A 27663-nucleotide genomic window follows, 5' to 3' on the forward strand; every position below is an offset into this window, starting at 1 on the left:
CTATTGATTCATTTGTGCCTACTAATGATGCCAATGAATATGTTGTTGCTGAAGGAGCTATACCTCCTAAGGCAGAGATTACTGATGTAGATCCTAATGAGATAAGGGTCCTCCATGATCTAGAGAACCCAATAATAGAGAAGGGTGCCTTATTTCCAGACATAACAACCTTCAGGAAAGTAGTGAGGCACTATGCAGTGAAGATAGGTTTTGAGTTTGCTCATGGCATCAAGACTAACCCTACCAGGTTTATTGCAAGGTGTAAACACCCTGGTTGTCCTTAGCGTATTCATGCTTCAAGGATTCATGATTAGAAAACTATTCAGGTACATACTAAGTCATTCAGTTTGCTCCTATACCCTTGTATTCATTCAGTTTGCTCTTGTACCCTTGTATTGATGGTTGCCTATTTCAGATTAAGGTTCTACCAACACAGCACAATTGTCCAACCACAAAGCTTGTTAAAGGTAAAATGGCTTCTCAAAGCTGGATGGCAGATAGACTGACAGACTAGTTGAAAAAGAATCCAAGCAAGGGGCCTAAGGCAACAAAGGAGAAGGTTGAGGGAGATTATGGAATAAAGCTCAAGTACAACAAGGCATATTCAGGCATGCAACTAGCACTATAGAAAATTCATGGTAAATATGAAGAGTCATTCAAAATTCTATTTAATTAGAAAGCTCAGATGGAGATAACTTGTCCTGGTAGCATTGTAGAGATAGATGTGCAGAAAGTAGGCAAGAAAAGAAGGTTTAAGAGGATATTTGTAGCTCTCAAACCATGTGTAGATGGGTTCTTAGCTGGTTGTAGGCCATTCATTGGTGTTGATGCCTCTAGTCTAACTGGTAAATACACTGGACAGTTGGCATCTGCTACAAGAGTTGATGGACATAATTGGTTGTATTACATTGCATATGCTATTTTTTACTATGAAAATGAGGACAACTGGAAGTGGTTTATGCAGCAGTTGAGAAGGGATGTTGGGAGCCCTCAAGGACTAGTGATTTGTACTAATGCATGTAAGGGCTTGGAGAAGGCAGTTGGTGTTGTGTTTCCTGAGGCTGAGTACAGGGAGTGCACGAGACATCTATATTCCAACTTCATGAAGCATTACATAGGAGATGTTTTCACAACTCATCTCTATCCAACTGCTAGGAGCTACACTAAAGGGCTATTTAGGTGGCACATGCAGAAGATATATGAGTTTACTCCTGATGCAATTCAGTACTTACAGGATCACCACAACCAAATCTGGTATAGGTGTGTGTCGATGTTTTACCACCGATAGCCTGCCACGGGGGTACCCGGGGCAGTATGTTCGGGCTTCGGCGTATGCTGAACTCGATGGTTAACGCAAGACACAGTCGATTTATCCTGGTTCAGGCCCTCGATCGTAGATCGAGTAATAACCTTACGTCCAGTCGGCCTTAGCCTTTGCGTTGGATTGATTGTCCAGTGTTGTACAATTGTCGTTGTCTTAGGAGCCCTGCCCTCCTTTATATAGTCAGGAGGCCAGAGTCCTAGTCGGTTTATAATGAGATATCCTAGTAGGATTGCTTAATAGTTATACTACTAAGATTACAGGGGAAGAATCCTAGTTGGACTAGATCTTCTCTGTCCTTTGCGGGGTATCCTATGGGTCCCGCATCGACAAGCCCCCGAGCACTTCATGGTTGAGCTCTGAAAGTCTCGCTCTGCTCCTTCAAGTCTTGTTGAGTAGGAACAAAATGTCATCCGAGTGCTTTCTGGAGTGAAACCTTGTAGCGCTTCTTGGGATCTTTGAATCGCGAGTGCTTTTTGAAGAAAAAATACATCCATCTAGTTGTAGCCCCCGAGCCTCTTGCTATTTGGAACAAGGAGCTGGAGGATCTTGTCTTGAAGTTGCTCTGATTGTTCGCTGAAGTTTTAAAAAGAACTCGAATATGGATCGTTCCGGGTTCTTTTTGTCGTAATGTCTTGAAGTGGTCTGTGTTGAGGAAATCTTTTGGTGACGTGCGCTTTTTCGAGGAAAAAGTGCACTCACTGAGTGTAGCCCCCGATCCTCTTGCTGTTTGGAACAAAAAGTTGGAGGGTCTTGATCTTTTATGTTGTTTGAAGAATTTGTGTTCCGAAGTAGTCCCCGAGACTTGGATTATTTCGTTATCCGAGTAGTTTCGTGGCATGTAGCCTCTGAGCTTATATCCGGGTTCTTTTTGTTTCAGGAAGAACTCGGATGTGAGGTCTTGGCGTATTCTTTGATAGTCTGCCGTTGCCAGATGTAGTTGTATTGTGGTGGTTGAGCGTAAGTGCCTTTTTTTTCACGGGTTGTACTGTGCTAGTATATTCTTCCGAATATGCCCGTCTTCGAGTACTATTTCTTCTCGTCTGAGTCATCCATTATTGAGTCCTGTCTCTTCACTATGTCCTTTGTTGGGCTTATTTCGTTGGTGCTCCTGGTCCATGTGCGCCGATCCTTTGGCCTATAAATACCGTCCCGGAGTGCTTGTTTTCATCCATTGGACATTCTGTTGAAACCTTCCTGGTTGTGAACATGGTAGTTTGTGAAGTTGAGCAGCCCCCGGGCGTATTTTGTAGTTCCTGTGTGTCTTGTCGTAGTTGGAGGAAGTCTTGTGATAGGGATTAGAGGTAGGCTAGTCCCGCGGCAGCATTGTGCCAGGATGTACGTGGTGGTAGTTGGAGGAAGTCTTGTGATGTGGGCTTCGTTCCTTCATCCGGCAGCTCTGGGTTGATCCTCATCGCCTGTCTTGAGACCGTCCGGTGCAGATCAACACCATATCCAGCATCACATCGATCTTGGGTAGACAGATGCCCGCCGGCCTTCTCTGCTCCATGTTGCCCTGCCGTGCTGCCGATTTCCGCCTTGGATGCACTGCGTTCGTCCTTTGAAGAAAACAGTGTAGCTGATGGCGGTCTGTCCTTCCGAGTAGTAATTTGGGACACGTAGTCGTTCCAGAGCCTAGTCGTGTCCGTGTTCCTCTTTGCTACTTTGCTTTTCGTGGTGCCGAGTTCGTTGGGTCTTGTAGGGTTTGTAATCTTCTATTTTTGAAGTTGCTTGTAATGTAATGAATCTTGTATTTTGAGTTGTCTTTGACTCTTCTGTTGTGATCCCTGTCGTTCATGAGACTACCGAGTTCTTTCTTACATAACCGGGTTCTTTTGTTACTCGTGAGGTAGCCCTTTCTTTCTTCTTGGTTCAACGAGTTGTTCCTGTGGTTATCTGATAACCCTGCTGTGTTGCTGCGCGGATAAGTCTGAAATCTGCCCGTTGATTCGTACCGTTGTGTGGATTCGTGCCCTCCGTCGTTTTAGCTGCGTCGGTAAATGGACCGTTGTTCTCCCATGATGTGCTTTAACGGGCCTTATGGGCCGTTTGTATCACTGAGAAATCTATTTAAAGACCCTTTATCTTCTTTCCCTTGTCACCCAGCTTTTTCCTTTAAACCCTAGTTCTCAGAAAACCGCCGCCGTCATTGTCGTTATCGCCCGAGCACCACCATTCTTGCTCCATCCTTCTTAGCGCCTTTGTTGCTTCCGCCAATTCATGGGAAAGAAGAAAACCGCAAGCAAATCTCAGGCGACCTTTGTGGACGAGGAGTCGTCGCTTTCTTTGATCGAAAACCAGGAGTTCGTGGCCATGAGGGCAGCTCAGAAGGTTTGGCCGGCTCCAACAACTAGCGAAGACCAGCTGCGCGAGCTCGTTAGTGATGGCTTGATCCAGGACAAAGTCATCGCTGAATGGAGAGTTCCGGGCGAGCATCGGGTTCCGGCCCTGGGTCCTGGTGAGATTGTCCTTTTTGTCTCTTTTGTCCGCGCTGGCCTCTGTCTCCCTGCTTCTGCCTTCCTTCATCAGTTTCTTGGGTATTTCGGGGTTAGTTTGAATCATCTAACCCCCAATGCCGTTCTCCATCTTTCTGTTTTTGTCCATCTTTGTGAAGCTTTCCTTGGGATTCCTCCTTCTCTATCTCTTTTTCGTTTTTTCTTTCGCCTAAAACCTCAACCCCGCTGCGAGGAAACCAGTGTCCTTGGCGGTTGCGGGATTCAGTTTCGCCAGGGTCTCAAAATCAAGTTTTTTGATTATGACCTGGTCGATTCTGTCAAGGATTGGCGCGCCGAGTGGTTCTATGCTGCCAATTTGATCCCTTCTCTTGTTGTCCACTCTGGATCCGGTCCTGTGGCGAACGACCGGTGGGACAAAAAGCTTGAGTCTCCTGCTGAAATTCAGGCGATCCAACCTCTCCTTGATAGGATTAGTACGCTGAAACAGCAAGGATTGACCGGCTTTGGTATTGTCTCAAGCTTTCTTCGTCGTCGGGTTCAACCCTTGAAAGAGCGGGGACATCTCGGCTTTGAGTATTCTGGGGCTGAGGATTCTTCGCGCATGGTCCCAGCTCTTGAGCTGACCGGTGAGGAGGTACTCGAGCGTCTCCAGAAAATGCTGAAAGGAGTGAGCGTCATTCCTCCTGCCGTCCTTGAGTACTCGGCCAACAACCCGCCACCAGCTGTGAGTTGTCTATCCTCCTTTTTTCTTTTTATTTGAGTTCTTTGTGTACTCTTTCTGCGTCCGTTCTTGCTTAGTTCTTCTTTGTCTTGGTGTTTTGCCTTTTCTTTGTAGGTGCTTGGTCGGAACTTTGTCGATCCGATCCGCCTTGATGTTCTCCCTGCTGTGGCGGAGGCTGGGGATCATCCAGCCGGTACTTCTGTAATTAGTAAGTCTCAAACTTTTACAGCCCTTCCTGGGGTATCTTTCGGGTCTGATGATTTATATGAAGAGTATGTTCCTCGTCTAGTCCCTCGCGGACCTCGCAGCGTCCCGAAGAGGGGGCGGATGGACGGGTCTTCATCTGGCTTGCCTGTCTCCAAGAAGCCTCGTAAACCAAGTACTCCTTCAGGTACTCCAGTTGTTGCTAGCATGCTCTTAGGTGAGCACATTTAGTACTTCTTTGTTCTTTTATTTTCATGTCTCTCTCTTGAACCGAGTACTTTTCATCTCTTTTTCAGCGGGTGTTCTGGTTTTGCTGGCTGAGGAAGAAGAGGATGATGAAGTTCCTCTTATCACGCGGCGGTGAGTTGTTTTTCATATTCTTGTCACATTGAATTTTTCCTCTTTGTTTTTAATCTTAGTCTTGAACTTTTTTGAAGTAATCGGAGGTCGGGTGTGAGTTTTTCCGATGCTCTCACGCCGACTTCTTCCGAAGCTCCGGGGTCGAGTTCTTTAGTTTCTTCCGCCCCGAGCCGTATTGCTCCTCTGGTGCGGAGTTCTTCCACGGCTCCGGCTCCGGCTTCTTCTGTGGCTCCGTTGTCGGCTGTCCCGCTCCCGTCGTTGGATGACGGGGACGTCTTTGCCGTCGTGGTTCCCCCTGCGAGGCCTTCTCTTGGCTTCGCAAGGAAAAAAGTAGTCGGGTGAGTAGATTCTTGCTTCGTCTTTTTGTCTTTTATCTTCCTTCCTCTGGTTCTTATTGGTGCTTCTTTTTATCACTTTTCAGCGCTTCGTCTTCTCTAACTTCTCCACCGACTTCTTCTCTGCTTCCTGCTGTGCCAACGAGTTCTGAGCCTCGAGACTCACATCATTCTGTTGATGAAGTCGTGGTGGGGGCTTCAGAGCTTCCTGGCGGAGTTGCGGGCTTGGTCGCTCTGGAGGTAACTGTGGCCGTCGCGCCGGGTTCTTCTGGGGATTTGGCTCCGGCTTCCCTGGAGGTTGCTCTGGTCGCTCCTGCTTCGCCCCAGCCGGCTTCTCTTTCCCCTTCTTTTGCCCCCGGCGGCCCTTCTCTGTCCGATGATGTGGTGCAACAATTCGATGCCACTCATCGGTTATCAGAGCTGACCGCAGCCTGGGGGAGCTTGTCGACCCTCGCGACTTCTTTTGGTGAAAAGCTCCAGGTAAATTTTTCTGCCACCTTTCTTTTGCATGCTTGTTTTTCTTCTATCCTTACGCCCCGTTTCTCTTTGCCTCTTTCTGCTCAGTCTTTTTCTCGTGATCATTCTGGCTTCTTTTTCTCATCTGAAAATGAGAGGAAGTTGTCTTCGGAGGTAGACGCTCTGAAAGCCGATCTTGATCTTCTCCGGGCTGAGTTGGAGACGGAGCGCCAGTTGCACCAAAAGGAGGAGAAAGCCCTTCGCGCCCGGGTTGTGGAGACGGAGAAACAGAGAGATGCTGCGGTGGAGTCTGCGAAGAATGAAAGCAAAGGTGCCTCGGGTTCTGTCTGTTTCTTCTTGTATTTTGACTTCTTTTTCTGCTGACTTGTTCTTTGGTGTTTTGTTCTAGCTCTCCGAGTTGAGAAACAAAAGCTCTCGGAGAGTATTGATGAAATGAAGGCCCTTGTCCGTTCTAGTCATAATAGAGCTGAGGAGGTAAATGCTCATGCTGAGGAAGAACTCGCCCTTGCTAGGCTGATTAGGCGTGGAGCTGACAGAGATCTTGTGCAGGCCCAAAAAACTATTGAAGGCCTATCTGGGAAGCTGGTGACGGCTACCGAGAATTGGAATGCCCTGTGGAAATCTTTTCGTTCGGTAGCCGACGCCCTCCGGACTTCGGTGGATGACGGGCAATCTTGGGCGCAGTTCATTCCTCGGATTCCGACTCGTTTCCAAGAGTTCGCGAAGAGGTGCGCCCAAGTATGTACCAAAAATGTGCTGGCCCAGGTTCGGGTCCTTGCTCCGGAGGCGCCTCTCTCCAAGATAGCGGAAGAAGCTGAAAGCCAAGAATATCTTGACGCCGTTGAAAAGATGGAGCCTGAGGTCGAAGATCTAGCCAGTAGGATTGTAGATGGTCTAAATATTGACCTTTCCCTCTCTGATGACAATGCCTGACTCGCTTGAGCATCCCCTTGTAATATTACACTCCTTTTTTAAATGAAGATTCTTTATTCTTGTTGATGTATTCTTTGTTTGGGTGCGGTTGAAGTTATTTGACTTGTTGAGTACCTTGTTCTGTTTCCGTCTCTGCTCCGCGAAACGGCTCTATGTGTTATTCTTACGGGGCCCCTTGATTTGTCGGGTACTTTTCTTTTATCGTTCCTCTGTGATTCGTTGAGTGCTTTGTCCGTGTGATGACTTTGTTAGATGTAGATCTTCGCGTTAGCAACCTTTCGCCCGCACTATGTAAAACGACTCGGTATAGAATGCAGCTTTGATAAACTTCGGCGTCCGAGTGCTTTCTTGAATGGTGCTTGTGCTCTTTTGAAGAAGAAGTACATCCATCTGGTTGTATCCCCCGAGCCTCTTGCTTTTCGGAACGAAGTGCTGGAGGGTCTTTTGAAGATAGATTTCGGTTGACTTGGTTGATTTGCTTTTTGTTTCAGGTGTTAGCTTTTTAGCTACCTTCATCGGCGAGCTCAAGCGTCTTTTCGGCTATTTTGCTTTCGGCCGGAATGCTCAGGCATGTTTTCAGCCATTTTGCTTTTTGTTTCGGGTGTTAGCTTTTAGCTACCCTCATCGGCGAGCTCAAGCGTCTTTTTAGCTATTTTGCTCTCGGCCGGAATGCTCAGGCATGTTTTCAGCCATTTTGCTTTTTGTTTCGGGTGTTAGCTTTTAGCTACCCTCATCGGCGGGCTCAAGCGTCTTTTCAGCTATTTTGCTCTCGGCCGGGATGCTCAGGCATGTTTTCAGCCATTTTGCTTTTTGTTTCGGGTGTTAGCTTTTAGCTACCCTCATCGGCGGGCTCAAGCATCTTTTCAGCTATTTTGCTCTCGGCCGGGATGCTCAGGCATGTTTTCAGCCATTTTGCTTTTTGTTTTGGGTGTTAGCTTTTGGCTACCCTCATCGGCGGGCTCAAGCATCTTTTCAGCTATTTTGCTCTCGGCCGGGATGCTCAGGCATGTTTTCAGCCATTTTGCTTTTTGTTTCGGGTGTTAGCTTTTGGCTACCCTCATCGGCGGGCTCAAGCGTCTTTTCAGCTATTTTGCTCTCGGCCGGGATGCTCAGGCATGTTTTCAGCCATTTTGCTTTTTGTTTCGGGAGAACAACTCGTTGGAAGTCATGACAAGACATGCTGTGGATGAATATCATCTTTATTGATCATGAGTATAAACTAATACATATGTTTTTGAATAGTATTGTCTTTCGTTGATTATGAACGTAGGTCCTTTGTGGCTTGCATGTCTGCTTTTCCCTGAGTTGTTTTTACGCATGGAATTTTCTTAGCTGGCTGATGTGCCATGTATTGCTGACTTCTTTTCCATCTTCGGTCATTAACTTGTATGTGCCGGGTCCGGTGATTTTTGTGACAATGAACGGGCCTTCCCAAGGACTGAGTAGCTTATGTCGTCCATCAGTCTTTTGTATCCTTCTTAGCACTAAGTCTCCAACTTGTAGTGATCGAGGTTGGGTACTCTTGTTGTAGTGCCGTCTTAAACCTTGTAGGTATCTAGCTGATTGGAGGGTAGCGTTTATTCTGATTTCTTCTGAACTGTCGAGTTCTAATCTCCTTGTGTGTTCTGCTTCTCCTTCATCATATTGTTCTATTTTTGGGGATGTCCAGATCAAATCGGCGGGTAGTACGACCTCTGACCCGTAAACTAGGAAAAAAGGTGAGTGGCCTGTTGCTCTGCTTATTTGAGTTCGTAGCCCCCATACTACTTTCGGTAGTTCTTCAATCCATTTGGACCCATAGTCCATTAGTTCTTCGTATAACCTTGGTTTTAATCCGGCTAGTATGAGTCCATTAGCTCTTTCTACTTGTCCGTTGGCTTCTGGATGTGCAACAGACGCATAGTCTATGCTGAAACCACAGTCTCGTGCCCAGCTTTTAAATTCTGTAGCTGTGAAGGGGGAGCCTAGATCTGTGATGATTCGATTTGGCATGCCGAAACGGTGCATAATGTCTTGGATGAACTCGACTGCTTTGGTTGCGCTGTATTTCGCGAGTGGTTTGTATTCAATCCACTTAGTAAACTTGTCAACTGCCACAAAGATGTACTCGAAACCGCCTTTTGCCTTTTTCAAGGGTCCTACTTGATCTAGCCCCCAGCAGGAAAAAGGCCAAGCGGGTGGTATGCAGATAAGATTGTGAGCTGGTACATGGGCTTGTCTTGCAAACATTTGGCAACCTTTGCATTTTCTGACAAGCTCTTCTGCGTCTTTTAAAGCGGTTGGCCAGTAGAATCCGGTGCGAAATGCTTTGCCAACCAGTGTCCTTGAAGCGGCATGATTTCCACAGCAACCTGAGTGTATTTCGTCTAGGATCTCTTTTCCTTCTTGAAACGAAACACATTTTAGGAGTACTCCTGATGATGCTGCTCTTCTGTAAAGTTTATCTCCTACTAGAACGTAGTTTTTGCTTCTACGAACAACTTGGGTGGCTTCTACCTTATCTGCTGGTAATTTGTTTTCTTTGATATAGTCGATGAAAACTTGAGTCCATGAAGTGTTGATTATCAATATCTGAATGCCTTTAGCCTGAATTTCATGTGTTGTTTCACCGGGTTGTTTGATAGAGGGAACTGATAGCTCTTCTATGAACACGCCGGGTGGAACCTTTGCCCTGTCTGATCCGAGTTTGGCAAGGACATCCGCTGCAATGTTGGAATCGCGTAAAACGTGTAAAATTTCTAATCCTTGGAAGTGTTTTTCAAGTTTTCGTATTTCAGCACAATAAGCACCCATGTTTTCTTTGGTGCAGTCCCAATCTTTGTTGACTTGGTTGATGACCACTGCTGAGTCGCCGTATACGAGTAATCTTTTTATTCCGAGGGTAATCGCGACTCGTAGCCCGTGGATGAGGGCTTCATATTCTGCTTCGTTATTTGTAGCTTGCCATAATATCTGAAGGACGTACTTGAGTTGTTTTCCTTCTGGAGAAATGAGGAGAACGCCTGCACCGGCCCCGCCTAGTTTGAGTGATTCATCAAAGTACATCTTCCAATGGTCGAGGATGGTATCTGATAAGGGCTGTTGAATCTCTGTCCATTCAGCCACGAAATCGGCGAGGGTTTGAGATTTGATTGCTTTCCGTGGGGTGAAATTGATGTCCAGAGCTCCAATTTCAACTGCCCATTTGGATATGCGCCCTGTGGCGTCTTTATTGTGTAGGATATCTCCGAGTGGAAAATCTGTCGCTACGGTAATCTTGTGGCTTTCGAAATAGTGGCGAAGCTTCCGAGAGGTAATGAGTAAAGCGTAGAGTAGTTTTTGTACATGTGGGTACCGGATTTTGGATTCTGACAGTACTTCGCTGATGTAGTATACTGGACGTTGCACTTTATACGCGCGCCCTTGTTCTTCTCTTTCTATGACTATTGCTGTGCTGATTACGGTGGGAGTTGCCGCGATATATAGCATCATATCTTCATCTTTCTTTGGAGGTGTCAGGATAGGTGATGAAGTGAGGTATTCTTTAAGTTTTTTGAAAGCTTCGTCGGCTTCTGTTGTCCACTCGAACTTGTCTGTCTTCTTTAGTAGTTTAAAGAAAGGTAACCCCTTTTCGCCGAGTCTTGATATGAAACGGTTGAGGGCCGCCATGCATCCTGTTAGTTTCTGCACATCTTTGACACTTCTAGGTGGGCCCATTTCTGTTATAGCTCGAATTTGCTTAGTGCTGGCTTCAATCCCGCGCTGACTGACCAAGAATCCGAGTAGTTGTCCTGAGGGAACTCCAAATACACATTTGTTTGGATTCAATTTCCATCTCCATTTCTTCAAGTTTTCGAAAGTTTGCTTTAGATCTTCAATTAGAGTGTCTGGGTTTTTTGTTTTCACTACCACATCGTCCACGTATGCCTCCACATTTTCACCGATTTGATTCCCAAGGCAAGTCTGGATAGCTCTTTGGTACGTGGCGCCAGCGTTTTTTAGTCCAAATGACATGGTCTTGTAGCAGTAGGCACCAAACGGGGTGATGAAAGATGTCTTGCTCTGGTCTTCTTCTTTTAGTGCGATCTGGTGATATCCTGAATAGCAATCGAGAAAAGATAATAACGCAGATCCTGCTGTCGAGTCAACTATCTGGTCAATGCGTGGTAGCCCGAACGGATCTTTTGGGCAATGTTTGTTGAGATCTGTGTAATCGACGCACATACGCCACTCGTCCGTGTTTTTCTTCTGTACAAGGACCGGGTTTGCTAACCAGTCTGGATGTAGGATCTCCTTGATGAACCCGGCTGCCATCAGTTTTGTTATTTCCTTTTTAATTGCCGCCTTCTTGTCGGGTGAGAATCGTCGTAGCCGCTGTTTTACAGGTTTGGAGCTTTTGTTGACATCAATTCTGTGCTCAGCCAACTCTCTTGGGACTCCTGGCATGTCGGCTGGCTTCCAAGCGAAGATATCTTTGTTGTCCCGAAGAAAGTTGGTGAGCACGAGTTCCTATTTTTCTGAGAGGTGAGCACTGATGGTTGCTGTCTTGGAGGTGTCGCCCGTGCCTAAGTCGATTTGCTTGACGTCGGCTTCTTTTGGTGGTGCGATGATACTGGGTCTTTTAGCTGGTATTTCTAATTCTTCTTGGTTTGTTTCTGCCGCGATTGTGGCTATTTCTTTTCTTCCATTGTCAGCTTGTGCTTTGGCTGCAATTTGGATTGCCTGAACGTCGCAGTCAAAAGCGCGCTTTAAATCGCTTCGAAGAGAAAGGATACCGTGGGGTCCTAGCATCTTAAGTAGTAAGTACGGATAATGTGGTATTGCCATGAATTTGGCCAGTGCCAGACGTCCTAGGATTGCATGATATGATGAATCGAAGTCGGCGACTTCGAATTTGATAAACTCTGTTCGGTAGTTTGAAGGAGTTCCGAAGGTAACAGGTAAAGTAATTTGTCCGAGTGGCATGGCTGCTTTGCCGGGTACTATTCCGTAAAAAGGTGTGCTTGTTGGTGTAATCATCCCGGCGAGTTGTAGTCCCATTTTTCTCAGTGTTTCTAAAAAGATGATGTTAAGCCTAGCTCCTCCATCGATTAGTACTTTGGTGACAGTCATACCAGCTATAGTTGGATCCAGAACCAATGGATAATGGCCTGCGTTTCCCACGCTAGTCCACTGGTCTTCCCTGGTGAATTGGATAGGATACTGTGACCAATTGAGGTATCTTGGTGTAGCCGGTTCTGCTGTCATAATGGTCCGTAGTGCTAGTTTTTCTTGATGTTTGCTTCTGCAATCCGGAGCCCCTGAGAAAATCACTGCTACCGTTCCCCTAGGTTTTTGGAATCCTTTGTCCTCGTGGTCGTCTCCTTCTCTTTTCTGATTGTCTTCTTTGGTGTCTTCCTTACTATTTTTTCTTGTGTATTGATCTTTGAAAGTATAGCAATTTCCAATGGTGTGTCTCCCATTAGGGTGCAATGGGCAACGTATGTTTTCAATGTCATCATATCTTCTGGGTTTGGTAAACTTCTTTGATTTGTCGGCCATTGCCACAGTATTGTCTGGTCTACGTTTTCTTTCTTGATGTCTGCTATTTCGATGATTTTGCCTGTCCGAGTTGTCCTGGTTGTTTCTGTCTGGGAATCTTTCTCGGGTTTTTTCTTCTGCGGTAATCATTTTTTCTACTGTTCGTCTGAATTCCTCATTGTTTCTCGGATTTTCTTTGCAGAAGTCTTGAAATTGCCACCTAGCCATGATTCCGTGAGAGAAAGCTTCAATTACTTCTCGTTCGGTTATGTCATGCACTTGGGCTCGTAGTTCGCCGAATCGTCGATAATAATTTCTGAGACTTTCACCTCCCTTTTGCTTGAGTCCTTTTAATTCCGCATGGGTGATTGGATGTGTAATGATTCCTGCAAAATTCTCACAAAAAGCTCTTTGCAAATCCTCCCAATTTCTGATAGATCCTGGGTTCAGTTTGTCGAACCATTGGAGAGGCATGGCTTCCAGTGCCATGGGAAAGAACAGGGTTTTGATATCGTCATCTCCTCCGGCTAGTTCGATTGATTGTGAATATATTCTGAGCCATTGCCTTGGTTCAGTTTTGCCATCATACTTGGAGTGGTTAGATGGTTTGAATTTGTGAGGTAATCGTGCCATTGCAAGCCTGTTTGCGAAGCAGGGGAATCTGTCGTGTGTCTTGGTTTCTCTGAATTCGGATTCGGCACCTTCTTCTGGCCAGCTGTCGTTTTGACGGGAATAATCTTGCGAGATTGTCTGGGTAGGTACCCTACTCCTAGTCTTCCTTGGTTGTTCAAATCGGTGGCTCTGATTATGTTCCTTCCTACTTCCTTCGTCACGGCTTCCACTCGGCCCAAGTCTTTCGAAAGCGGATTTCCTTTGATTTTGATCTTCTTGCCTGCGGGTTGTTGATCTTGCGGGTAGTCTTGATCGAGCTCTCTCTTCATGCGTTTTCGGGATCGTCGATCGGAGCAAGTCCTGGAGCTGTTCATACTTCTCACTGGGGTGTGAAGTTTTTCCGAGTTCTTCTAATGCTTCTCAAATCTTATCGTAAGGTGTATTCGCCGTGCGTCTCCCCTCTACTTCTCGTTGCGATTTTCTTTTGTCGTACTCAGCCAATTCTGACTCGTATCTGATCCAAGCTTCCTTGCGCTGCCTAGCACGGTGCTGACGCCCTTGCTTTAACTTGTTTTTTCTTTCTCTAGCATGTTTCTGACTATCTGTTTCTCCGTCGTAGCCTTGGGCAAAAGGCGATATGTTGGATTCTGATTCATCTGATGATCTGACATCGGGTGCTTCTGGGGGATTTAGTGGTGACCGCGGTCGTCGGACCATGAGCACTTCTCGCGCATGAGTCGCTCTGTTATTGGCGTTAGCTTTCATGCTGTCAGAGTTGCTAATGACTTTAGTGGATGCCTCGGTGTCGTAGATCGAGTCTCCTTCTTGGTAGGGTAGAATTGCTGTCGTCGTCGTGCCGACTAGTTGGGTACTGCTGTCCTCAGGAACAGAACCTGGCCAATGAATGATGCAGTCTTGGGATGTTATTGTTAGCACGAGGCCCTCCTGAGCTCCTGTCAGTGGTATCCCGCATCTTGGATTGAAAGATCTTTCGAACTGTCCTTGATAGGATTTTGCCATGTTGTCGAGCCCAAATGGAAAAGAACTCGTCTTTTTGGAAGAATTCTGAGGGCAATCCGAGTTGTTTTGGGATGTGCTCTGGAATCTTGCCAAAAAAGAACGCGGATTCTTGAAAGCACTCGGATAAAACTTCGCCTTGATGTTTGAATTCAAATCGGATACGAGTGGTCGCGAAATCTGATTTGAATCGGATACTGAGAGCTGTGCGAATCTTCTGGTGAGCTGATCCGTTGTATTTGGTGAAGTATGAAATTCTTTATGATGATCTGGATCTTTGAGGAGATGGCCCTGAAGCTTGCCGTTGTTGTCCGCCTCGCAGATCCATGAGCCGAAGATGAAAGTTGATTCCGTTGGGAAGATTATGTTGTCGAGGTCCATCGAATTCTTGGATGCAAAGTCACCGAACTCCCCTACCTGGCGCGCCAGCTGTCGATGTTTTACCACCGATAGCCTGCCACGGGGGTACCCGGGGCAGTATGTTCGGGCTTCGGCGTATGCTGAACTCGATGGTTAACGCAAGACACAGTCGATTTATCCTGGTTCAGGCCCTCGATCGTAGATCGAGTAATAACCTTACGTCCAGTCGGCCTTAGCCTTTGCGTTGGATTGATTGTCCAGTGTTGTACAATTGTCGTTGTCTTAGGAGCCCTGCCCTCCTTTATATAGTCAGGAGGCCAGAGTCCTAGTCGGTTTATAATGAGATATCCTAGTAGGATTGCTTAATAGTTATACTACTAAGATTACAGGGGAAGAATCCTAGTTGGACTAGATCTTCTCTGTCCTTTGCGGGGTATCCTATGGGTCCCGCATCGATAGTGTGGGTTCTCAAAGGATAGTAAATGTGACTACCTGACAAACAATGTATCAGAGAGCTTCAATAGTCAGGTGAAGGACATGAAAGGGCTGCTCATACATGAGTTAGTTGATGGGCTTAGGGAGATGGTGATAGAGAAGAGGTTTCTTAGGAGAAAGGTTGGTAGGGAAATGAGTGAAGGCATTTTGCGAAGTGTTATAAAGGAGCTGAACCTAATTAGCAAGCACTTGAAGATAGTTAAAGTTGCAGCAAGTGGTGATGATTTTGCTAAGGTAACCCTGATTGATGAATGGAACAACACCAAAAGGCACACTGTGGACCTTGTCAACCATAAATGTAGCTGTAGGGTATGGCAGATCATAGGAAAACCTTGTGGCATGCACTGGCTTGGATCTTGTCCAATAGAGGCTTGCAAATCAAGGATTTTGTGCATGAATACTACTCTATTGATAGGTTTAGAGCAGCATAGGCAGACAGAGTTCCACCCATGCCTGATAGGGCTGACTGGCCTAAGGTGGAACTAGGATACAAACTATACCCACCTCGGCAGAGGAGAGCAGCAGGCAGACCTAGAGTGGTCAGGATCAGAGGGACTATGGAACAAAGGGCAAATAGAAAGAAAGTGAAATGCAGAAGGTGCAAAGGCTTTGGGCACTTTGAGAAGTCCTACAAATTTGCTAAACCAACAGAAGATGATGATGGTATTGATCAGGCATCTATAGAGGCATCACTTAAAAGGTACATGTCTTAGTCCTGATTTGCTTGTGAATATACATAGGCAAGGAATGTTTAACTGATAGGCATCTGTTATAGGGTGAGAGAAGAAGATGAAGGGCCGAGCAAGACACCAAAAAAGAAGAAGCAGAAGACAAGTGCAAATAAGCAGGAGCCAAAGAAGAAGAAGACTCCTATAAAGAGGAAGCTAAAGAAGGCTACAAGTGCTCCTGAAGCAAGAGTGGTGAGAAGCCTCAAGAGCTAGCTTGGTGTTGAGTAGATGATGTGTTTTCTGTGCTTTTGCTAGTCTAAGACACCTGATGTGTGCTTTTGCTGCTCTTAAGTAGGATTGGCTGCTCATAGATGAGTTTGGGAACTATGCACCTAGAATTGTGTCCTCTGTATGGATGTTAAGTAGGATGTTTTGGAACTGTGCATCTGTAATGGTCGAATGTTGCCATGTTTACTTCTGGAAAGTTGCATCTGTAATGGTCGAATGTTGCCATGTTTACTTCTAGAATGTTGCATCTGTAATGGATGTTAAGATGAAAATGTTCCGTTCAGATAAATACATGTTCTGGGAACTAATATTTTTTCTCTGCTTGACATGTTGCCATGTTTCTGTTAGTTAAGTATTGTGCCTGTAATTAGATAGGACTACATGTTTTGCTTTCTGTTCTGCATGCACGAGCACTGAATTTGTGGTCACCGTGCACATAGGAGGTACAAGGCCATCATCTACTATAGCTTGTAGCGGTTCTCATAACTCAAAACTTGTAGCTCATTTCCCTCACTGAGTCACTTCTCAGTTGGTCTAAATTTTATTCACATGCTCACATGTACCATCAGAGCTCACAAACTTTAGATGCTTTGAAGCCCTTAGCAAAGTTAAAAGATTTCAAACTATCTGGGTACTAAAATTGATGGATTTGAGGCAGATTCATAAACAAACTAAACAAAAGCATGGCAAACACAAGTTCTTCAGTTCAGATAATAGCCAGCTACATTCAAGGTCAACTGGAGTACATTCAGTTCAACACACTGCCAACTAAATTGACAACTAACCTACACCTAACTAAGGTCATAAGTAAACAATGTTGGAGACTTTCCCTTAGCAATCTCTTCTTTAATTTCTTCCTTGGCTTCCATGAGCTTCAGCATCACTTCACTAAGCTCGCCCTTCATCTCAGACACCTGGAGCTTCAACTAACACATCTGGTGTTTCAGGTCGCCATTGACCTCTTCTGTAATGGTTTCTACAACTGATTTCTCTTCTTTTGTAGGACCCGGATTCAGCAGCTCAGGGTGATTGCAGCGCAAGCATTCCAGATAGGGTTCCTCATACCAGTAGTATGGACAACGGCTGTTATTCTGCTTGAACAAACAATATTTCTCAATCCGACTAGAAAAATAGATAACCCACAGATGAAGCTAAAGCCAACCAACCAACATACCGGGAAATGGTTAGGGCACTTGTAGTACACATCATTATTCTTGCTCCTGCATTTAATCACCTTCAGATGGCACTTGGGGAAGTCAATCCTAGGGAGGTCACCCTTCTGGGCCGAGCTGGAGGATGCGGCGCTCGTCATCTCCAGACGACAATGGGAAGGGGAGAAGAGGCAGCTGCCTACCGCAGAGGATTACTGTCGCTGTTCTAGGGTTAGGGATTGGGGAAAACAGTGGGGAACGGGGACGGCGATTGCAAACAGAAGGCGGGCGTCGGCATCCTTATCATCTCGCGGGAGGGCAAAACAGACCATATGAAAATATGGCTCCCTCATGTACGCCTGATAGTGGGTCCAAGACGGCGTCGGGCGTACATAGTGGCGTGTCTCAAACAATCATAGAATTATAATGGCACTGGCGTAGTTAGACGAATAGTAATGGTGCGCTTAAAAATGTGATAATTATAATGGCACAGATCCAATTAACCCTATTCTTTGCATCCACCAAATATCTATGTGTTGGAATTAAGTTCTGCAAGTACGAAATGTACTCACGGCGCTGCCGTTAAATTGTTTTGTAGGTATTGTTGCCCCGGTGGATGCGATGTAGCGCTCTATTCACCGTTGCATAGTAGATCTTGGATTGGGCGAATCCAAGATGAGCTGCAAGTTAACTCCGATAAGAATTCGAGCGAGAGATTGAAGAGTTGAGCCTAGAGGGAGAAACTAAAACTGTATAAACTTTGTGAATCATGTATTTTCCTATAAGCATAATAACCTGGATAGTTGGGCATGATGTTGGATGTTATGTGTGTTGGTTTGCCATATGGGGTACTCCGTGTCACTCTACTGTTACAAAGATCCTAAAGTTGTCGCGTGCGGATCGGCAGCGGCGCGCGCGACAGTTTGCGTCTAGTTTGGTCAACGGATAGTCGAGTATACTAATAAAATAATATAGATCCATATAAGATATTTGACTTTGAGTATTCAGAATTAGATATGATATCAGATATTAAATATTCAGTTTTGGATAGTACAAATCTGAAAAAGAAGTTGGATACGTAGGGATAAGAACGGGCCCAAACATTCATACCTCTAAATGATTAAAAAATAAAAACGAGATCTTGATGTAATTTAGACAATTTTGATTATCATTTATTTGTACTTATGAGTTACTTCTACCGGATGGAGCTTAGAAATTGAAAGTAATAGTTTCTTGGTTGATCGTATCCTTAACCATTTCTCTATCTTTTTTTACACGAGGAACTCACCACGAATCCACTAATTGCTGCCGCTTCCGTTGTTGCTGCTGGATTGGCCATAGGGCTTGCGAACTCACCACGAATCCACTAATTGCTGCCGCTTCCGTTGTTGCTGCTGGATTGGCCATAGGGCTTGCTTCTATTGGGCCCAGAGTTGGTCAAGGTACTATTGTAGAACAAGTTGCCTCGGCAGAAAATATCCATTTAATGTTTCACCCCTATATCAATAAAATGACATGGTGGAAAATCATTATAAATCTACATATTTTAGAGGCCATTTGGTAGGTGCTCTCAATTGGCTCTCCGCCACTTTAGCTCCACCAGCTCCCCACCCACAGAAAATACCATCGGTAGGGATTCTTCTCACACTAGTTCCATGTGCGACCGCAGCAGAGGTCCGACCATTGTTGCAGTCGAGGAGCCGCAAGCAGAGGGCGCTGGATAGGCGGGATGGTGGTTCACCTCTTCTTGCTGGACCTCGCCGCCTCCTACTGTCACAAAGAGAGAGGCCTCCACCACATGGATCTGAGAGAGAAGACAACAGGGCATGACAGTCGAGGAAGCGAAGAGCGATGACGGTAGGAGGTGGCGATAGGAGGAGTACGGGGAGGCATGGAAGGAGAAGATGAGGGAGACATGCGGGAGCGGAGAGTGAAAAATGCATGGGGCTGGTGTTTGAGCGCTAGCCCAAAATCTCGCGGAACAAAGTGTTGCCAAACGAAACTTTATTTTCTATACTTGTACCATGTCCTGACCATTATAACGACCATCCTTCGGAGTCCATCGTCACCGAGTGGACACTCACTGTCAGCAAAGTTTATAGAAAAAAAAAATCTGAATGCAGATTTGAAGTCAAACTGTCCGGTTTGTAGCGAATTCGTTTGTACCAAAAGTTGGTGTAATTTTAAACGAAAACGGTAAAATGCGGTCATCCGATTTGCATAAACGCAAATACCAAAAGCTGTGGGGGTGGCTTTTGAGTTTTGAGCCAACTGCTTTTGCGGTTTGCCTCGATTTCGATTTTTTCCCCCACGTGCGCCGCCGCCGCGACCGCCCGCGATCCCATCTCCCAACGCCCCCGCCTCGCCTCGGGGATCCCGCCGCCGCTCCATCCACTTCTACTCCCCCCACACGCAGCGAGCGGCAGCGAGGGCGAGGGATGGCCAAGGCCAGGTCGTCGGCGAAGCAGTCGCGCGCGCAGGCGCAGGCGCAGGCGCAGCAGTCAAACGGCGGCGGCGGCGGCCACGCGCTGTCCTCCAAGCTCGCGAGGTACCTCGACCCGGAGGCCTCCTGGGACAAGGTACGCCCCGCCCCTCGTTTCCCCGCACGCGCGCCGGTAGCTGCTGCCGTGCTGACGCTCTCGTCTCCGCTCGGCCGGGCTGTGGCAGGACCAACTGCTGGACGCGGTGCACTGGATCCGCCAGGCGGTGGGGCTCATCTGCGGCCTGCTCTGGGGAGCCGTCCCCCTCGTCGGCGCCGTCTGGATCGCACTGTCAGTCCCCCCCTCCTAACACCTCTCTCTCTCTCTCCCATCTTGTCAAACTCCAGCCTTGCCGTGTGTAGATCTGTAGCTTCACCTACGCGCACATAAGCGAAGCTAAGCCCTTTTGTACGTACATACACTTTGTAATTTGTTACAATTAGATTAGATAGATATCATATCGATTTTCTAGCTCTGGGACATTGCGATGGGCATGGCCACTGTTAAATTGATATTGTTTGTGTGATTGGAATTCAGGAGAGTGATTGGTTCCTCAATTTTGTTTGTCGGTTCAGGGACGTTTTCATCACTGCTACTAGTCACATGTGCGGTCAGATCTGCTGTCACCCCTTGCGTTTACTTGTGAGTTAGGGATCTGATTAGCCTGGCAGTAGCTAAATTTGAGAGTTTCTACCTCTGTATAACAGTGCGCTTGGGCTATTTTCGATGCCCAGAATTCTAGTTCCTGCCAAATGGTACTGCCGTGACACAGCTCTGGCGGTATGTAGCTGTCTACTTCAACGATTCAGTTCAGTCTTCTCTGTCTTCTTTGATGGAGTTTATTCGCACTCTAGACTATCTTCGGGCTGTAAGTAGGAGGACATGGTTTTCCATAATGCGTCTTGGTCAGGACTGAGTGTACAAATACTTTTAAGGTGGCCTTAGCAAACAGGAAAAGACTTGCAGAATAGAACCATGGTTGATTTCCTGCTAAGTGCTAAGTTTCAGATGAATGCTAAGCAAATGACATGCTGGTTGCTACGCAAAACAAATTTGTTTCCATGACCGAGATGTCATTATCCATTGCTAAAAAATTATGGCGACTTTTGGGTTTGATCTTTATAACTTTATTTGACCTCACCATGTGAACTTTTACTATGGTTGTATTCTAATATGACACATAATGCGGCCTCTTTTACAGATTTCTGACCATCTCGACTGGCATTATCTATTGGTACTACACATACCTGTTGAAGATTGACGAGGAGGAATATGGAGGCCATGGGGCGCTACTTCAGGAGGGTCTTTTCGCTTCGTTCACCCTTTTCCTGGTAACTATTCTATTCTACTTCAAAAGGAAAGGACCAATCTTGATTTAGTCATTGACATTTTATTTTCCTTTTTGTTGCTTGCAGCTTTCATGGACTCTAGTATACAGTTTGGCTCACTTTTGAGAGGCTCCTTGGGTGCACATACCATGTGACCTTTGTTCACCGTGTCAGCCAGAAGAGACTCACCAGGACAGTGTAGATTAAGGAGCATCTTAGAACGAGCATTGTATCAAAATGGTTCTGAGTTGTAATGTTATTTCCCAACCCCAGTGTAATTTTGGTACTATGGGATTAGTTCAGTGTGAAGTAGAACACTGCCTATGGATTCCTCAATCAGAGGGCAAAAATGTTGATCACTGAGTTTGCAGTAAAACAATATTCACTTGCATCAAGCTGTGAATTAATGTACAACTTTTAACACATGAATTGTTCTGGGTTCTGTTACAGGCGATTTTATGCAAAAGCAAGCTGTAAGGCAGCTTTATTTTATCAGATGAATCATATCGTCCTGTATGTATCATTGTGCTTTTTCCATTGGAGTTACTGATACGAGGGCATTTTGCCTTTGCATAGGTTCCGATCTGTTTGGTCAGAAGCATCATTCCATAAACCCAATGCCAGAGCTCTGTTCTAGAATATCCTGGTGCATGATTACTGTCAGAAATATGGTTAAGAGCTGCTAAAAATAATCTTCCATGGAAAAGTTTGCACCAGATGATATGGAGATGGAGGTATGCCTGGCTACCAGATCTGCCAGCACCAAATGAACATGCTTTTGCGATGGCTTTGCCAGGATATAGCACCAGGTTTGAACAGCCTTGCAGCATGAAGAATTACTGATTTGCAAATATAATTAGACATGCCATTTTCAATAGCATATATGTATACATCTGCATTTGTTTCCCGGTGCCATTTCCAGACTGTTTTTAGACTCCTTAACTTTACAAGAAAAGGAGTTTTTAGACTTCGTAACTTAAATGGACTCATTCTTCATTCTTTACGAGAAAAGGATGGGAAAAAAAATTATTGGTTCAACCGTACCAACCAGGATTCATTTGTTTCTATCACTCTCCATTTGACACCATTAGCTGTACCTGCATCTTGTACGTAGTGTCGTCGACTGTCTGCCAGTCCATTATTACTTTACCACTCTAGTTTTCATCATCAGAGAAGGAAAGGTTCATTTCTTTGTAGCTGGCCTGTTCGCTTGAACTTATCAGCCGACTTATCAGCTAGAATCTACAGTATTTTTCTCTCACAATAAAACAGTTTTAGCTGGCTTATCAGTCAGCTTTAATACCAGCCTGCTTTAATGCCTGCTGTTTACGCACTATGGTGAGACTGCATCTACTTTATCAAATATATATCTGCTGCTGACTGCCTTGTAGTTTGCTACAGATGGTAGCACCTGACTTGAGATCGATTCAGTGTATACACCGGTTGCCGATTTCATCTCAATCTGTGGCCAGCTGCTTGCATTTTTCTGTACTCGTTTTGTGTTTGCTTGGGACTTCAGTGTTTCTGTTCAACAGCAAGTTGTCCAGTAGCTGTTTTTCTCTCTCTCTGCAGATTGACAGCAGTAACAGTAGCATCACACGCCCAAACTGATCTCTGTTTTTATTCTGCAGCTTGTCACTTCCAAAAGTCTGCAGGTTAGCAGGCCGGCAGCAGGTGCAGCAACTAGCAACAGGTGTATATCGTCCTGTATGTATCATTCTGCCTTTTCCATTGGAGTCATCGATACGAGGGCATTTTGCCTTGTCATAGGTTCCAATCTGTTTGGTCAGAAGCATCATTCGTTAATACCACTGCCAGAACTGTGTATACCCTGGTGCTGTGGTGCATGATTGCTGTCAGAAATACGGTTAAAAGCTGCTAAAAAATCTTCCATGGAAAAGTTTGCACCAGATAATGGAGATGTAGGGTATGCCTGGCTGCCAGATCTGCCAGCACCAAATGAACATGCTTCTGCAATGACCCTGCCAGAATAGAACACCAGGTTTGAACAACCTTGCATCTCGAAGAATTATTGATTTGCAAATTTAATTAGACTGTCATTTTCAACAGCATATACTTCCTCCATTCCAAATTACAAGACATTTTGACTTTTCTAGATACATAATTTTTTATATGTACTTAGATATACAATATGTCTAATACATAGTAAAAATAATATATTTAGAAAAGCCAAAACGTCTTATAATTTTGGAATGGATGATGTATATAGGACTATGCACCTGCATTTGTTTCACAGGTGCCATTTCTAGACGTTTTTTTGACTCTCATTAACTTTAGTAAGTCGACTTATCTTCATTCTTTACAAGAAAAAGGATGAAAAAATATGATTTTTGACTGGTTCACCCATACCAACCTGGATTCATTTGTTTCTATCACTCTCCATCTTATACGAGTGTCGTCGACTGTCTGCCAGTCCATTATTAGTTTATTACTCTAGTTTTCATCATCAGTGAAGAAAAAAGGTTCATTTCTTGGTGGCTTGTGCCTGCTGTTACGTAATATGGTGTGACTGCATCTACTTTATCAAATATATATTTGCTGCTGACTACCTTGCAGTTTGCTACAGATGGGACACCTGTGGGCAAAATGCTGAAACTTGGAGACCCATAAAAAAAGTATATGCATCTCTGCTGTCCATGAAATATAATCAACTGCCAAAACAAAAAAAAACCCTACAACACACAGGAAACAAAATAAAAAACCCTACTACACCTCTTTTAATCCGTCTTTTTCAACTTGTTTTTTCAGCCGGAACAGTGTTTTTCTCTCACAACAAATTAGCCAGAACAGTGTTTCAGCTTATTTTTTCAGCGAAGCGAACGGGGCCATTCTGAAGTATTGCATTGGGCCATCATTATCTGATATTTCACTTGTAGTTCCACATACAAGTTTGCCATATGGGTGAACAAAACCTTCATGTGTATAGTATCATTCTCATTTTTTGGGTGAACAGTTATGACTTCATCTATATGGTCAACAAATTTTGTAAAGCATTAGTAGGCCTATTGTTAGGATATAAATCCATCATATTATTCACATTAACCTTCATGCTAGTTAGGTGGGCAGATGGATGATATTGTCAAACTCCTTCATGGGCACGGAAACCTAACCAGCTGATCTCATCAAGTGGTCTCTCTCTTTGGTCTTTGCTCCCAATTTTTGCCTGTTATCGATCTTCCAAGCTGCAGAGTTAAGTTTATAGAGAGGATGAGAATATAGTCTGGACCATTCTCTGTCTGCATCCTGGATGTCGACATCCCCATGGGCGGTGTTGCTTGAGAAGAAATTAGAGAAAAACAAAGGGCAATGGGAGGTGATAACTTTGCTTGGTTTACATTGATGCCAGTCTCACTGTTCAGTGTAACAACATCAAAGGGCACCTCAAGTCTTGCTTGCATTGCCTGGAGTGAAAGACATGCCCTCTTCTTCCTGCCACCTCCTGCTGAAGGCCTTGGACATAGGTGACATTGCTATTAATAAAGGTATGTGAAGTACAGCTTCAACGCTTGCTCTTCATGTCCAAGCTAGATTAGGCATTATGCATGCATCCTCCAGCTTAGACAAGAGATAAGAAAAATTAGGAGCGTCCATAATTGCTGCAAGAAATGTTGTAAATGAGTCTTTCATATGTGCCACTGATGCCAACAAGAAGATTCTTAATAGGCAAATAAAGCTAACAGTCGTTTTCTTTTCTAACATCATCAACCCATCACAGTGCATGTGTGCATGGGTTGATCATATCCGTTTGTTGACGTTTGTACCACTAATGTGACACCTAAGCACCACCACATCCCCGCCTAGGTAAAAACATGCTTTGCTAGTGACAGTAGAATCTAGCTGATGTAATGTTTTTAGATAATAGGTTTTTTTTCAAAAAAAATAACCTATTATCTAAAAACATTTATTAACAAAACTTTGAATATTAAGTGCATGAATTATAACGGATTAATCCAGCATACGAGTAAGATGGACCTAATTTTTGTTATCTTTGCAGAAAATTCATTGGAATACAAACTAGTTTTCCTCTCAGAGACAAGCTGAACACTTGTGTTCTATTGAAGGGATAATAATCCTTCCAGTGTGGTTAATATTCGATGGTGATGGAGCCTCCCATGGATGATCTGCACACCATTACAACTCCTGGACAACGACAACATGGCTTTTCTTCCTCTTCTTCTCAGCAACAACTCACACTGTATGACCAAAGACTATGTGATCCCTCGTTCTTCTCCCAATCAACCAATGAATCAAACATGCAATTCTCTGGTGTAGTCACCATCCCTGGAATGTACAATGTCAGTAGTGTTGGCCCACACAAGGAAAACAATAGTTTATTCTAACAATCTTCCCCTAAACCTACTGCTATCCCTTGTACCCCTCCATGCCGATCATCTCCTTCAGCTCCGTGAGTCAAAGACGTCCGAGCGGCTTGGTGAGGACGTCCGCGAGTTGCCGACCAGTTTCGACGAACTCGATGATGATCTGCCCTCCATCGACACAGTCCCTAAGGAAGTGGAATTTCACGTCGATGTGTTTGCTGCGGTCGTGCAGAACTGGATTCTTCGCGAGGGCGATGGCGGGTTGGTTGTCTACCATCAGTGTTGGTGGGTGAGCTTCCACGCTGGTCAGCTCGTCCAGCAGCCGGCGTAGCCACACAACTTGGCACGCCGCTGTGGCCGCCGCTACGTACTCTGCCTCGCACGTAGATAGCGCCACCACCTTCTGTTTCAGCGACAGCCATGAAATTGGGGCCGACCTGAGGAAGACGAGCACGCCAGAGGTGCTCCGTCGTCTGTCGATGTCCCCCGCCATGTCTGCATCGCTGAACACAGTGAGCTGCAGCCTACTCTCGCTAGTCTTTGGGAAGATGATCCTATGATCCACCGTTCCCTTGACATAGCGCAGTAGCCGCTTCACCGCAGCCCAGTGATCCTCTCTAGGATCCTCCATGAAGCGACTGACGTAGCCCACGACGAACGCAATGTCCAGCCTCGTGTGGACTAGGTAGCGCAGATCGCCGACGATGCTCCAGTAGAGTGTCGCATCCACCTTCGCCGCGGTGCTGGCCTTCGTCAGTTTCAGCTGCTCCTCCATTGGAGTCACGCATGACTTGCACTCAGCCATGCCGCTCCTCTCCAACAGCTTGGAGGCATACGCGCTCTGACCGAGCGTGAGTTCCTCCTTCCCTTGTCTCACCTCGATGTCGAGGTAGTAGGAGAGTGCGCCGAGATCGCTCATTCGAAAACGAGCTGCCATCTCGCGCTTGAAGCTGTTGATATCCTTCGTGCGCGCGCCGGTGACGATTAAGTCATCCACATACACACCAACGACGAGCTCCTCCTTCCCCCGTCGTCGTCTGTAGAGCGCGTGCTCGGTTGCGCACCTTTGAAACCCAAGCTCGCCCTGCGTGGCGTCAAGCTTGGCGTTCCATGCTCGGGGGGCCTGCCGCAGCCCGTAGAGCGCCTTACGCAGTCGGAGCACCCTATGCTCCTCTCCTTTGATGGCGAAACCTGGAGGTTGCTTGACAAAGACCATCTCCGCCAGTTCGCCGTTGAGGAAGGTCGATTTAACGTCCAAGTGATGGACGCGCCAGTCTTTTGCTGCTGCAAAGGCTAGTAGCAAACGGACCGACTCCATGCGCGCTACTAGCGTAAAGACCTCCTCGAAGTCTATGCCCTCGCGCTGAACAAAGCCTCAGGCGACGAGACGCGCTTTGTGCTTGACAATGGCACCGAGCTCGTCCCGCTTGACCTTGTACACCCACTTCAGGCTGATCGGACGACATCCTGGAGGTGGATCAACGAGCTGCCAAGTCTCGTTTTCCTCGATCGCCTTCATCTCCTCCAGCATCGCCCGTCGCCCGGCTAGCGCGAACATGAGTGGTTCCTCTGCATTGACGAGTAGTAGCTCTGTGTCGTTGAGCAGCCTGCCCGCCAGACCTGAGGGACCTGTGCCGCCGACGATGTCGTCCAGCTTGCGGAACCGCATCTCCTCACCTTCGTGGAAGGCATCCACAAACTCAGTGATGTTACTTAGAGGTGAGACAAACTCGATCGGCGTCAATGGAGTTCCCTGTTCCGCCGGAGTGCTTGGCACAGCACCTTGAGTGCTTGGCACTACTTCTGGACAGCTCGTCATAACTCCTGCAGTGTTTGGCCACACTGTAGGAGTGTCCAGCCTCAGTCTTGGAGTGGTCGACACTACTACAAGACGTCTTGGCTCCACCACAGGAGTGCTCGACACCCGTCCTGAAGTGGTCACCACCACTGTAGAACCTCCCGACACTATTCCTGGCGTGCTCGGTATCCCTCCAAGAGTGCTTGGCCCTCCTCCCGGAGTGCTCGGAATCCCTCCCGAAGTGCTCGACACTGCCCCAGGAGTGCTCGGTTCTATCGTCGGAGTGCTCGGCACCCCTTCCCCAGCATCTCCACCACCGTGGATGACCAAGTGCTCGACGACGAAGGTGCTGGTGAAGCCGCCCGCTTCCCCCGTGCTCGGACTACTCCAGTCCCAAGCCGCTTCCTCGTCAAACACAACGTCGCGCGAGACAAGCACCTTGTCTTCGCGTGGGTCGTAGAGCCGGTACGCCTTGATACCCTCCGCGTAGCCCAGGAACACCATAGGTGTGCTCCTGTCCTCCAGCTTGGTAAGGTTCGGCTTCGTCTTCCTAACGTGGCCGATGCAGCCAAATGTCCAGAGGAAGGACACGCTCGGCTTGCGTCCATACCAAGCTTCGAATGGCGTCTTGGCCATCAGGGCCTTGGTCGAAGCGCGGTTGAGGATGAACACCGCCGTGGTCATCGCCTCTCCTCAGAACCTTGCCGGCATGCCTTTGACCTTCATCATGGATCGGGCCATGCCGACCACCGTCTGGTTCCGCCTCTCCACACGCCATTCTGTTGTGGCGAGTACGGCGCGGTGTGGTGTTGCCCCACTC

At 46.3% G+C, this 27663-nt stretch overlaps 1 protein-coding gene and 1 pseudogene across 1 annotated transcript; both read left to right on the forward strand.

The window, feature by feature from the left end:
• The first annotated feature begins 472 nt into the window (after positions 1-472).
• Positions 473-15746, forward strand: LOC136517474 (uncharacterized; annotated as a pseudogene).
• Positions 15747-19167: 3421 nt separating this feature from the next.
• Positions 19168-21130, forward strand: LOC136518131 (uncharacterized). Its single transcript, XM_066511797.1, has 4 exons — positions 19168-19476; positions 19565-19668; positions 20579-20708; positions 20793-21130. The coding sequence occupies exons 1-4, from the start codon at positions 19336-19338 to the stop codon at positions 20829-20831; spliced, it is 414 nt and encodes a 137-aa protein (XP_066367894.1). The 5' UTR covers positions 19168-19335; the 3' UTR covers positions 20832-21130.
• The last annotated feature ends 6533 nt before the right edge of the window (positions 21131-27663 follow it).

Source organism: Miscanthus floridulus, chromosome 17 (genome assembly GCF_019320115.1).
Source record: "Miscanthus floridulus cultivar M001 chromosome 17, ASM1932011v1, whole genome shotgun sequence".
Classification (NCBI taxonomy): Eukaryota; Viridiplantae; Streptophyta; class Magnoliopsida; order Poales; family Poaceae; genus Miscanthus; species Miscanthus floridulus.

What these genes read in the sequence shown, in the direction of transcription:
- LOC136518131 (XM_066511797.1), top strand. Translation starts at nt 19,336, where the DNA reads ATGGCCAAGGCCAGGTCGTCGGCGAAGCAGTCGCGCGCGCAGGCGCAG. An exon ending in GGCGCCGTCTGGATCGCACT is followed by an intron (nt 19,669 to 20,578) that starts GTCAGTCCCCCC and finishes CCTCTTTTACAG; the next exon opens with ATTTCTGACCATCTCGACTG. An exon ending in CTTCGTTCACCCTTTTCCTG is followed by an intron (nt 20,709 to 20,792) that starts GTAACTATTCTA and finishes TGTTGCTTGCAG; the next exon opens with CTTTCATGGACTCTAGTATA.